We start from the raw sequence: 13,028 nt of genomic DNA on the forward strand, positions 1-13,028 counted from the left end.
TTTTGGCCTCCTCCCCTCTGACTTCGGGAAGCCGCCTCACCCGGGATCCCTCCGCGGCGCGCAGGGCCACCCCGCCGCCCTCGCCGCCCTCGCCGCCCGGCCTCCCTCGTCTCCCCCGCGCTTCCCTGCGCGCCAGGGCCGCGCGGACGCCTCCGCCGGCGTCCTGTTTGGGGGAGCGAAAAAGTAGTTCTGCAGGGCGGGGGAAGGGAGGAACCGGCCCACCCCGGGAGTCCCACCCACCCAGCGTCGGCCCCGCGGCCCGGTGAGCGCCGGGGAGCTGTGCTTTGGAGTGTGTCGTGTACGAGCTCGAGCTCGGCTTACCTCCGGACACCGCCAAAGAGCGCTCTCCCGGACCGGAGGCGTCCGGGATGAGAGGCTCTTTGGGAATTACCCCTTGCCCTGGAAACGTTTATTCCTTAATGGAATGTACTTGTTCTTATTTTCTGATAACACCTAAAGACTGCTTGTGACTGATGGAAGCGAAGAGCTCAGGTCCGGGTGCCGGGACACCGTCCCTAACTCAGCATACCCCAGCGAAGGGAGGGTTTGGCCTTGGGCGCTCACCTGGGCACCTGCTGGCCACATCCCAGGGCAGGGGCCGCCGCGCACCACTCCTGGCTGCTGGGGAACATTAGAGGAGGGAGGTGTGTGGGGCTGGGGGTGGGGAGGGCGGTTGCGGGGGAGTGAGTGTGGGAATTGGAGCCAGGATTTCTTGGTATAATATTGCTTTAAGGCTGCTTCTGCCTTGGCAAAATGAAATGTATGATTTCCAAATGGAGAAAGCATGGTGCTTTCCACAGCGACTCCACAAGCTTGCCGTGGGGAGAAATGGGAGCAGCAAGTTAAGTGTATTTATCCAGTACGAAGAGTAGCAGTTCTCTGAAGAGTTCCCATATTTTTTCTTTCTTTCTTTCTTTTTTTTTTTTCCTACCGGGTACGTTTAGATATCCATCTAGTTTTATGGTTGCATAATTCCATAGTGTAGCAATTTAAGTACCGCATGCAAAAAGTTCAGTTCTGCCTGCCAATGTCAAAGTGACTGTCGCTTTACCTGTTTTCAGACTTAATGGGTTTAAACCTGTATTGGTAGGTGAGGGTTCTCAGCATTTTTGTGGAAATCAAGAGTTAAAGCAAATTTAATAAACAATGGTTGTGGAGAGGGGAAACAGTTACCTCTGAACAATGCTGTTTCTAAAAGTCAACCTGTAACAGTTCAAGGAAAGATCACTATCCCTGAATAGATGCATGAGCTAAGGCTGACGTTAGAACGGGGTAAAAAAAGGAAAAGATAAACAGAGGCCAAAGATGACTCTTTTTATTGCTTGATTTTTTTTTTTTTTTAAGTTCAGGGCACAGCCAGCTAATTTTGTAATGTTTATTTTGGGAAAGAATAGCAGATTAACGTTCCAAACCACTTTCCTAATGATCAGACCAGGATACATCGCCACCTGCTGGTGTACCCTAGCATAATTCTACCCTGAGAACTGAAATTGCGTATTTTTTGCGTATTAACTGAAAAGAGCTCCATCCAGCCACATAAAATGACCAAAATGCAAACTTTATCCCCAAACGTATATCTTCCTTAAACATACTAAATCCTCTTGCCAGATTCTAATAATTTACAGGGTAGGTATGAAATTAATTGGACCCAATGAGTCATCAAATCATGCCTTTAAAAAATGAGTTCTTCTCTTCCCTTCGAGAATGCCTCACTACTTGAGCTTCAGGAATAAAACAAACTGGGAAAATTTCCTAATTCACCTCTCTTCCTTGCATACAAAACCTCTTGGCAGGCTGCTTTCAAGATCTTTCCAAACTTAAGCAGACCCAAAGTTCTAGCTGTGAGCAAAGAAGGCATTTGCTGTGGGAAAGCTTCAGAAGATGGTAAGCAAAGGATTTAATTAAGCCAGTGGTTATTCATTCCAGAACTATTTTTTTCAATGATGAAAATCTCTTTACTCTAAGAGTAAAAACATCCTTGAAAGGCTCTTTAGAGCTCTTGTAGCTCTAGACTCATAAAGGCTATATGTAAAGAATGCCTTCAGGAGAGTCACACCAATCTAAGAGAACACAGTGCCCATGGTCATTAGTCGCTTAACCTAAAAAAAAATGACACTGGTGACACAATCCATGGTGCATGCTTTGAGGTTACCCCCCTCAGAGGGTGGGGGGACAGGGTGGTTATTCTAAACCGTATCTTCATCCAGTTTTTCAACATTTATTGAGCACCTACTGTATGTCTAACACTGTTCTAGGCATTCTAAACACAGTTCTGAGAGAGCTGAGGACCTTGTCTTCATGAAGCCTATTCAACATCATCATTTTCAAGGCAATGCTCGCGGTGCCTAAGCATCCAACTCTTGGTTTTGGCTCAGGTCATGACCTCAGGACTGTGGGACTGAGCCCACAGGTTGCCAGGCTCTATGCTCAGCAGGGAATCCACTTGAGATTCTCTCTCTCCCTCTACCCCTGGGAGAGAGAAATATAATAAATAATTCAAGGCAGCTACCCAAACAGGTGGCAAAATAAAGAAATTTATTTCTTCCTCTCTCTGGCAATCTTTTCCTGTATGTAGATTGTTGCCCCCGAAAGTAAACAGTTATTAGGAGTGCTTGGTGGTAAGAGCAGATAAGAGGTATTTCACAGATAAGTATAAATATGGATCAACATTTCTACAAGCCAGAAGAATTCTTTTCATTTTACTTCTTGGCAAAACCACAATAAAGATGTAAAGGCAGACTTGGGTTGATAAAAAAGTTTATTTTTATAAAATTGAGTACAAATCTCATTGAAATATAAATCTTTCTTGAGCAGTGTTAGGAATTATTACATAGTAATCCAAAGGCAAATGAGTAAAATACTTCATTTTGTTGGACCATATCACATGTTAATTAGCCCTTCATTTATCTGTGACGTAGAAACCCGGCATCTTAACTGCTGACTCACCTTCATGTCCCATTTTTCTCTCAGGGAGTTTCCTTCATAGTTACTAGTTAAAACATCAAGAAAAGCTGAAATGAACAATTTTTCTTCTCTTATTATTTAGGTTATTCAAATTCCAAAAGACACCCAAGTATATTCCCATCAGAGTACCCCTAAAACAGCAAGATCTGCAATCCCTTCACTTCTGAGGAGTAAAAAGAAAAAAAAATTGGTACCAGATTAAGCCTATTCATTTGTCTGGTATGGAACAGGTTGCACTGTGCCAAAATTCAAGAGCCAGCTTTTTCTTTTTTTAAGCTCCTGCGCCAAGCCACTCTTTTTTACTAGGCTTTTGCTAAAATCAGCATTCCCTAGCATCCAACTTCGACCACAGTTTTGTTGGAAAGACTCTCACCAGCCTTCTGGGGATCCTGATCACAGAAGAAAAGAGACGGAGACGCTACTGTCAGATTATTTCCATGTGCAGCAAACCTCGTTAACCAGATGACAGTCCTTTTAAAAGACCCACTGTTAACATGCCTTGGAAGCTGCTTTTGCCAGAGCAACGATGACTTTATGCAGTTCCAATGCTCCACCACGTCTGGCCACTGACTTCTATTTTCAAGACCACTCATTAAGTTAGTATTACCAGTGACCATAGAATGGGTGGAGACTTTCTACTGACTTAGGCTTAGCCTTCAGTGGCCCCACACATTTGCTCAGTAACTGAGCATACCAATCCCCAGTGGTCTAAATAACATAATACATTAATCAAATAAATAAATAAACAATAAATAAATAAATAATACTTAATTTCTTTTTCCATAAAAGTCCTACATTAAAGATACCCCTTAATAAAATGCCAGTGTTGCTGTGAAATACACAATGGGGTATTTCATTCATTCACAACGGGGTATAAACCCGAGACAAAGAGTACACAAGCGACCTGCCCAATCAATCTGGCAAGTGAGTAGCCAAATTAGTTAAAAGAACCCAGAAAGTATGGATTCCTAACCTCTCGTTCTAAGCTTACATTTCTCGCTTTCCTTGGGTGAGATTAGAGTCTACTGGACTAAGAAATACTTTGTTCCCTTCCAAGACAGCCCTTGTCATATTATATCCACAGAGAAGGGTGCCTTTTTCAGCGAAAAGAAAAGGTAGTTAAGGGATGCCTGAGTGGCTCAGTGGGTTAAGCTTCTGCCTTCGGCTCAGGTGATGATCCTGGGGTCCTGGGATCGAGGTCCTGGGATTGAGCCCCGCATCGGGATCTCTGCTCAGCAGGCAGCCTGCTCCCCCCACCCTCTCTCTCTGCCTGCCTTTCTGCCTCTCTTCATCAAATAGATAATCTTAAAAAGAAAAGAAAAGGTAGTTTAGAGGGCTAAAGGGAATGTATATGAAATTTTAAAAATTAGCCTCATCACCCTGCGGCCAGCACACTTGACTGGTTCTGGTCTGCAGTATGTAGAGCAGAACTGAAACTTGAACTGCCATCTCAAGTACTGTGGAATCCACATGGTAAATCCCTATGGAATTCACTCCCAGTCTCTCATGCCTGGGAGATTAATGCACAAAAGCCCTGAGAATTGGCATGGTTTTCCTGGTAGGGCAGAACCCGTACAACAGGACTTGGTAAATCTGTCCACATCTCATTCATCTCTCATCCAAAGCCCTAGCTCTCTGGTTTTCGTGCAGGAAAGAGTTAACAGGGCAGACCTGAACTCCTGTCCTTGGGAAGGCCCACCTGCAAGGCTGGCCCTTGGCTGGCATCTAGGAACTTCGATTTCGATTTCAGGAGCACCCCCTCCACCAACTGCTGAGAATGGCCCACTGTGCCTAAATTGTTTGTGCAAACAATATGGTACAGCTGAACACCTACCTTCCTGCTGAGAGTCAGGAATTTTGCTCCATGCCGGGCATGGGCCCCAATAAAACACTTGGGCACTGAGCATCTAATGAGCTTCCTTGTTGGATATTTTACACATATGGCCACAAACTGTTGTTAGAGCAATTAAGCACATCCTGGGTGATCCCACTTTTGGAGAGGGCTCTGGAAGCTTGGGCCTGGTTTCCCTTGGACTCCGCCCTAGGCACCTTGTCCCTTTGCTGCTCTCTTTGTACCCTTTCACTGTAATTAATCACAGCTAGGAGCCTGACTACATTCTGAGTCATGGGAATCCTCCAAGCAAAGCACTAAACCTGGGGGTGTCTTGGGGACCCTCAACAGTTGGTATAGGGGGTCCTCAAGAAGTGACCCACCCCCACCGCCAGTTTCACCCCCTCCTTTTCTCTGCTCTTCCCTTTGTGTAAGCATAACCAGTTCCCTGATCTGATACTCAGAATGTCAGACATTTTCTTCCTGAAAGTCCCTCCCTTTATAGTAAATGGGGTGACCTCATTTAAAATTGCTACCTGGAGGGGCGCCTGGGTGGCTCAGTGGGTTAAAGCCTCTGCCTTTGGCTCAGGTCATGATCCCAGGGTCCTGGGATCGAGCCTGCCCCTCTCTGCCTGCCTCTCTGCCTACTTGTGATCTCTCTCTGTCAAATAAATAAAATTAAAAAAAAAAATTGCTACCTGGAGGGGTGGCTGGGTGGCTCAGGCATTAAGCGTATGCCTTCGGCTCAGGTCATGATCCCGGGGTCCTAGGATAGAGTCCCACATCGGCCTCCCTGCTCCGTAGGAAGCCTGCTTCTCCCTCTCCCACTCCCCCTGCTTGTGTTCCCTCTCTCGCTGTGTCTCTGTCAAATAAATAAATAAAATCTTAAAAAAAAAAAAAATTGCTACATGGAAAGCAGGAATGAGTTTGCTCAGGAGTCAATTCTCAAAGGAATTCTCAAATTCCCTCCTGAGCTGTCTAGCCATCAGGCATCCCAGAGACAAGAGGACCCAGGGACACCAGGAACTAAAAGGAATGCAGCATTGCTCACCTCACAGTGACATACTCACAACTACCACCACGTAGTTTCGCTTTTCTACAACTGTGCTATGGTGGAAGTTCGTGTTTTAATACTGGTATGGGCTCCATTTGCAGACTGACCAAAGGTTGAACTGATAAGGTTTAGCCCTTTTTTGAAACCTAACTTCACTGGAAGCATGGTTCTGTAACACCGTATCTCCGACCTGGGTCCCGCGGCCGACTAACCCTGACCCACTGTCTGGACAAAGTCATGGCTAGTGCGTTTTGAGATGGCCGTTCTGCTTCAGCTGTCGCTCCTCGCCCCGCCTGGTTCTCCAGGCATGGTATTTCTTGATGCTTTTCCTCCATGCAAAGCGCCAGATGCTGAACATGAAACACCAAGACACAGCGTACATCGCTACTCCCCCAACCTTCACAAACCACCTGGGCTTGGGGGAGACTAGTTCGCAGAAAAGGAGGCGAGCTCCTACACCAATCCTCACTCCGGTAAACAGGGCCACGAAGAGGAAGTCCACCACATCGCCAGTGAAACTGTGGTAGCGGCCTGTTTCTCGGAGAAACCAGCGCATCTGCAACAAGGGGTTGGTGATCTCACTTCCAAAGAGGACCGCGTTGACCTCTGTGCCTGACTCCCCGAGCACCAGGGCCATGATGATGCCCAGGATACTGAGCGTGTGGTGAGCCAGCATCAGGGGCCCCTCGGACTGGAAGTAGATGCACCAGCCCAAGTCGAAGATGAAGTAGCCCAAGGTGAGACACAGAACGTGCACTTGGAGAGGAGTATTGGGTGAGCCTGAAATAAACCGAGACAAAAGCAAACTGAATGGCTAGACCCTGATGCCTTGCACCAAGGTCCAATTGTTTCCCGAGCTTTCCTGAACCAGGCAGGCACATGCATTTGAGCGACAACCACAAAAGACTAAAAACTAAAACCCGGGTCTTTATTAAGCCCAATTATATCACAGGCCCGGGAAATGCTATTCTGTTGAACCAGATCTCAATGAGTGATCTGAGCACCCAGTGTCCTCTCTACAGAGCAGCATAAAATTGAGCTGTTTTGTCTTTTTAGTTAAAACCCTAAAGCTTCTTTCTCTTTATTTCTTAAAATTGTATTTATTTATTTATTTATTTAACCAATTTTAAAGGTCTGTTTCCAGACTCTTTTAGTTATTCTGCCCTGGATGCCAGATTAATTTCTTAGCGTAATGGGTTAGACTGCCGGGCACTGGTGGCCCTACCTTTCTTGAAAGTGGGCCTTGGAAAGAACCCCAGGAGTTAGTGTATTTCTAGCCCAAGAAAAATGAGTCCAAGAACTCAATGTTCAAATCTCTTTAAAACCTTCATATAAGACATACAGCTTAATAGCAGCTTTCATATCAGCTGGAATAGTTCTGGGAAAACCTCAGAAGCTCAATATAGAAATTTAAGGAAATTAAAAAAAAAAAAAAAGGAACCTAAGGAATTAAAAAAACAATCAGATCCTAGGGGACTTCTGGTTGGAATTGTACCCCCCAGATTCTTATGTTGAAGCCCTAATGCCCAACTCATCACAATGTGACTGTATTTGGAAAGAAGGCCTTTAAAGAAGTAAATTAAAATGAGGTTGTTAGGATGGGCCCTTATCCAACATGGCTGATGTCCTTATAAAAGGAGGAGAGTAGGACACAGACACATGAAAAGGGGAGACCATGTGAGGACATGGCAAGAAGGGAGCCACCTGCAAGCAAAAGAGAGAAGCCTCAGAAGAAACCAAACCAGCCAACAACTTGGACTTGGACTTCTAGCCTGCAGAATTGTGAAAAATAAGTTTCTGTTGTTTATGCTTCCCAGTCTGTGGCATTTTGTGACAGCAGCCCCAGAAAACTAATTCAAGGGGATACAACCTTTTTTATTCTAAGGAGGTAATACTTGCACATCTAGCAGTTTAAAAATCAATATAGGTGCTATAAATAACGAGACACCAATTAAATGATAGGATATGCATAACAAATTATTACATCACAGTTAAGGAGGATAAACAAAGGCGCGCCTGAGTGGCTCAATGGGTTAAGCCTCTGATCTCAGGATCCTGGGATCGAGCCCCACATCAGGCTCTCTGCTCAGCAGGGAGCCTGCTTCCCCCTCTCTCTCTGCCTGCCTCTCTGCCTACTTGTGATCTCTGTCAAATAAATAAATAAAATCTTTTAAAAAAAAAAAAAAGAAGAAGACTCCCAATACAAATCATAAAGCTAATTATTCTTCAATATTCTCCAATATTGTAAAAATTCTGTGAAAATGTCCCATCCTTTCAAGACTATCCCCCAAATTATAAACCCCTTAGGGAAAAATCCTCTAATGTCTCCCACCTACCTGGGTGGGTAAAAGGCCAAGGGCCATCAATGAAGCCAATATAAGCCGAGAAGCCTATGGAGAGGATTCCATGGGTGAACGTCACCAGCCGGCAGCTCCACTCAAAGCTTCGGTGCTTATTCAGGCGGCAGAAAGAGATGTAGAGTGAGAGCCAGCCCCCCAGGCTGCACAGCACCTGCGGACACAGAGCTAATGCCATCCTATGATGAAAAGACCAAAACCAGAAAAAACAAAGGATGCACCCTAAGAAAACAGCATTGGGTCAATTGTATCATCTTCATTCCTACTCTAGGATAGTACAAAAACATTGCTTTCACTGAAATACTTCTTCCATATCAACACAGCCAAGAATTGTTCATTAAAGCGTGGTTGTGATTCTGATTCCATGTTTCTTAGAGATAACTGATAAAAACCCCTAAACCGAAAACCAGGAACTGCATTCTGAGTTGGTAGACTGCCTGATGATAACATATCATATTGTTACGATGAGTAAATGTCAACAATAACCTGCCAGTGATGACTGACCTTGGATGAACGTGAGTAACACATATTAGATAATGTATTCACGCTTCAAAAATCCCAATAAGACACTCTCGTGAAAAAAACAGTACCACCACCTGTGGTTTCTGCAAGAGGTCATATGACGCATAGCGGTTTCATGTGGTTTGAAGCTGATACTGACTCAGCTGAAGTTTGGATTTGGGTCACAGGTTTACCAATTAAAATCGAAACTTGAGGTAAACCTGAATAGGGAACTAAACGGAGTCTAGGCATTTCGGAAGGGGAAAAAAAAATCCTAGTTCTGTTCAGTTCTGAAACCCAACTCAAAGACTGACCAAGGCAGAAGCAGAAGGTGTTTAAGTGGGAAAGTTTTGTTTGAGGTATAAAATATATCCTTAAGGCAGTTAATCAGATAAACACCAAAAAAGTCAGAAAGCTACGCTCTGAAATTTTTACGAATGACAAGTATACCAAGCCAAGAATGACTGTAACTGAGTCAATTTAGCCATCCAGGTCTAAAATCTTAAAGTAACCAAAATATTGTTATTAATATTCATTAGCTCCTCTATTGAAAGTACAAATAAAAAAGTCAAAAACATTTCAGATATCTGTCTCATCTCAGCAGGAATTTTCTGCATGGCTACCCTTATTGCTTAACCCTATTCTGACATGTGAAATAGTATCCCTGGACCAACACACTTCAATACACAACCACTCCCCAGAATGCTATCCAGAGGGCTTTACCAAGGTCAAGTTCTGCACAGTGTTCATCTGAAATCAGGTTTCTATTCAAGAAAACAGCAGGTATCAATAACAGTCCTGAGTTCCAATTCTGTCTATGCCCCTAAATCAGAATAAAAGTATGGGCAAATCACTTTCACCTCTTGAGCCTCCATAAAAAAAAAAAAAAAAAAAAAAAAAAAAAAAACGGACGAAAACGAGAGAGAAGAAAAGAGGATTGAAAATTCTAATCCGGCCCAGTTCTGACAAGGAGTTCTGAGATAAATTTTGTAAAACATCTAGGCCAATTTTCCAGAGCAAGGGCCAGAAATACAAAGTACCCAGAGTGAAAAGAACCGTTCTCGCTTATTTCCTTGTAAATGCCAGGGTCAGCGGCCAGTAATACGGATCAGCTCATTTGGATCTGCTGATTAGTATTTTTAGAGCCCTCTTCCCTGAATCCTAATTCCCTGGCAGAACAGAGGAAACAGTAGTCTATTTACAAACATTTAAATAAAAGAATAGACATTTGTAAGGGGCAGATACAAGTCTGTGACCTTGGGAAAGTCACTCCATCTCTGGATTTCCGCTTTTGTTTCTGTCTTTCTTTTTCTTTTCTTCCTCCCCACCCCCACTTTTGGGTAAAAGAACGGAAGGGTATTGGGGTGGCCGATCCGGCTCAGAATTCCAAGGCTCCCGTCCTCGCTCCTCCCGTTCCAGGGCCAGATTCGGGAGGAGGAGCGCTGGGCGGGCCCACCTGGCTCGCGGCCGCGGAGCAGGCGTGGCTGGGGCGAGCGGCTACCCGGGCGCCCCGCGGGCACCGCGAGCGCCGCTCCCTCCGACTCGCCCACCGCCCGCGGGCCACGGCGCTGTGCGGACCTCCGGCCTCCCGCCCGCCAAGGCCTCCCGCGACCCCGGGCAGGAAGAGCCCCACCCCCACCCCGGTCCCCCGGCTGCCAGGCGGGGCCATCTGCCCGCCTCCTTCCCCGCCAGTGGGCCGGGCGGACCGGGCCGTCCTCGTCCCGAACCCAGCCCAGCGGCCGGAGTGCGGCCGTTCGCGCCGCGCTGTTACCTGGCCGAGCGCGCCGGGAAGCCGCGGGCGCCTCGGCCCCAGAGCTCAGAGCGCGGATTCCCGGAGCAGGAAGCGGCGGAGAGAGGGAGAGAGAACGATGCTCTGACGGCGGCGGAAGAGGAGCCGGGGGTCTGGGGGCACCTTGTGGCTGGGAGGACGGAGCGCAGAACCAGAACCCGAGCTGGACGGGGGAAGTCCCTAAAGGGAGCCGGAGGGTCCTCCTCCAGCGCTCCCGGCTGGGATGGGGGGAGATAGCGGGGTGTGACCTAGTGGTCACGTGAGACCCGCAGGCTGCCTCCCTTGTTTGCGTGTTTGTTTGAATAATTATCCATCCAGTCCCCCGTCCCCGCAGTTTGGGGCCGCCCGTCCAGTCACTGAGGGCTCGCCCCCCTACTAGGCACTGAGTCTCAGTTTTGAAACCAGGACACCAATCACTGATTTGCCAGAAAGGGCTTAGGCCTGGGCATTAGAAATTAGTCCTTTTCCTGACAGCCCTGTTACCAACTTGGCGTAGAATATAAGACTTAAAAATAAACCCGGCTTGGTTACTGACTCTGTGTCTTTGGGCAAGTTGCTTAACTTCTCTGTGCCTCGGTTTTCTCAAACCCAGAACCGGGATAGTAGTAATAGCCATCTTATAAGGCTGTTGTGAGAATTTTACACGCTTTACCAATGTAAACTGCTTAGAACAATGGCGGGCCCAAGGAAGTCATTATATAAACGTTAATTATTGTGGGGGCACTTGGGTGGCTCAGTGGGTTAAAGCCTCTGCCTTTGACTGGGGTCATGATCCCAGGGTCCTGGGATCGAGCCCCACATCGGGCTCTCTGCTCAGCGGGGAGCTGTCTCCCCACCCCACTCCCAGCCCCGCCACCTGCCTTTCTGCCTACTTGTGATCTCTGTCAAATAAATAAATAAAATCTTTTTTTTTTTAAATGTTAATTATTGTGGTTGGTGACACTTCTGGTAATTCCTTTCTCCTCTTTGAGCTCTATTTTAGTACTAAGAAAAGCCAGCTTGAAGAAATGACCAAACACGTGGCTCACATGGGGTAAAGAGGGTATCTGGATTCGTTTATTAGGATGGGTGACAACGGGATGCTGAGGGACCCAGACAGTCTTAAAAAGCGAAGTCGTTAGGTAGGGATGTGAGCATTTACACCATGGCTGGGGAGTAGTTAATAATCTACTTTTGACATTTATCTTGCTAATCTCTCATGAGTAAGGACCAAACTGTTTTCATCTTTGTTTTTTCTAATACCTGGTAGGAGGCAGATGTGATGAATGTTCGATGGTTGGATGAATGGGAAATGAGCCTGGAAAAGTGTATTGGAAACGACTGGGGCCTAAACCTTGCTGATCTTCTACACCATGTAGGATGTGTCTTCCAAATGCCCTTGTAGGCTGTATCTTGAAGAGTATAATTTAGCAGGCTTAATGTGGGGGCCAGGAATACATATCTTTTAAAACATAACCCACAGGTCATTCAGATACTAGTCACATTTAAGAACCACTGCTGTCAGAGGACCTTAAGTGACTCTGATGCCAGCCTGAGAAGCCAGGCTGAGGCATCTTATGATGTGGGTAATAGGAAGCCTCTGATGTTATTGGGCAAGGGGATATAATGTTACCATGTTCTCTAAGCCCTTGTTACTCAGAGTGTGGTCAGTAGTCCAGCAAAATCTGCAGCTCCTGAGAGTTTGTTAGAAACACAGAATCTCAGAATTCCAATGTGTAACCAAAGTTGAGAATCACTGCTATGCACTCAGCGGAAGTCCCTGTAAGGCGAATGGAGAAGACAACCTGCTTCAAATGGGTTGGAACAGACCAGATAAGAAGTAATGAGAGCCTGGAGAAACAGAACAGGGAAGGATCCATTTCACTGAATGGAAAGTATGCAAATATCAACTCTCCCCATTTGCTTTTAATTGTTGTAGTAGTTTTCTTCTTCTAGCATCTGGATTTGGAAGTATTTTCTTGCTGCCACCATTTTCTAGGGAAGAAAGGCGTACTAAAAGGCTCTAGGGGTCTAAAGTCTGGCGGATAAATGCCAGTTCTTCTGTTGGAGCCTTTATTGAGCCTTTATTTTATCCTCATGCAAGCTTCATTACCTTGGATTAAATTTACTTATATATGTTTGGCCATAACCCTTGTTCTACCAAATCAGATATTTCTCTACAGTGGCACCCCTTCCCCCGCAAGAAGTTCTGGGCTATAAGGGAGAGCAGGGAATAGGAAACTCTCCACCAATTTATTGGAATAATAATGACAATAATTGTGATCATAATCACAATAATAACAGTCAACACTTATTGTACCAGGCACTGTTCCAAGCACTTTACATACATTATTAACATTTAATTCTCACAGGTCTATGAGATGGTTACTGTGGTTATCCCCATTTTATAGGTGAGAAACTAAGGCACAGAGCAGTCAAGGAACTTGCTCAAGGTGACATGATTAGTAGGAGGCAGATTGGAGTATGAACCCAGGCAATATAGCTCTGGAGGGCATGGTCTCAACCACCAAGATATACTGCCTGCCCTTGACT

At 45.8% G+C, this 13,028-nt stretch overlaps 1 protein-coding gene across 3 annotated transcripts; it reads right to left on the bottom strand.

Annotated features, from left to right (window-relative positions):
- Positions 1-5,616: 5,616 nt before the first annotated feature.
- On the bottom strand, positions 5,617-10,569 carry TLCD5 (TLC domain containing 5). 3 transcript variants are annotated; one of them, XM_004750068.3, is made up of 3 exons: positions 10,479-10,569; positions 8,186-8,385; positions 5,617-6,629 (listed from the first exon to the last, which is right to left on the bottom strand). In XM_004750068.3, exons 2-3 carry the CDS (start codon positions 8,382-8,384, stop codon positions 6,091-6,093), a joined length of 738 nt encoding a protein of 245 aa, XP_004750125.1. In that variant the 5' UTR covers position 8,385; positions 10,479-10,569; the 3' UTR covers positions 5,617-6,090. The 3 variants fall into 3 exon arrangements, with proteins under 3 accessions (XP_004750125.1, XP_044936361.1, XP_004750126.1); XM_045080426.1 differs by having other exon boundaries at positions 8,186-8,360; positions 10,479-10,564; XM_004750069.3 differs by having other exon boundaries at positions 8,186-8,374; positions 10,479-10,558.
- Positions 10,570-13,028: the final 2,459 nt, after the last annotated feature.

The sequence above is a fragment of the Mustela putorius genome, unplaced genomic scaffold (genome assembly GCF_011764305.1).
Source record: "Mustela putorius furo isolate JIRA1106 unplaced genomic scaffold, ASM1176430v1.1 tig00000460_pilon_pilon_pilon, whole genome shotgun sequence".
NCBI lineage: Eukaryota > Metazoa > Chordata > Mammalia > Carnivora > Mustelidae > Mustela > Mustela putorius.

Excerpts from the sequence above, each read along its gene's own strand:
- TLCD5 (XM_004750068.3), bottom strand. The coding sequence starts at position 8,384 with ATGGCATTAGCTCTGTGTCCGCAGGTGCTGTGCAGCCTGGGGGGCTGG. Across the intron at positions 6,630-8,185 it reads TTGGCCTTTTACCCACCCAG|GCTCACCCAATACTCCTCTC; the intron begins GTAGGTGGGAGA and ends GGTTTATTTCAG.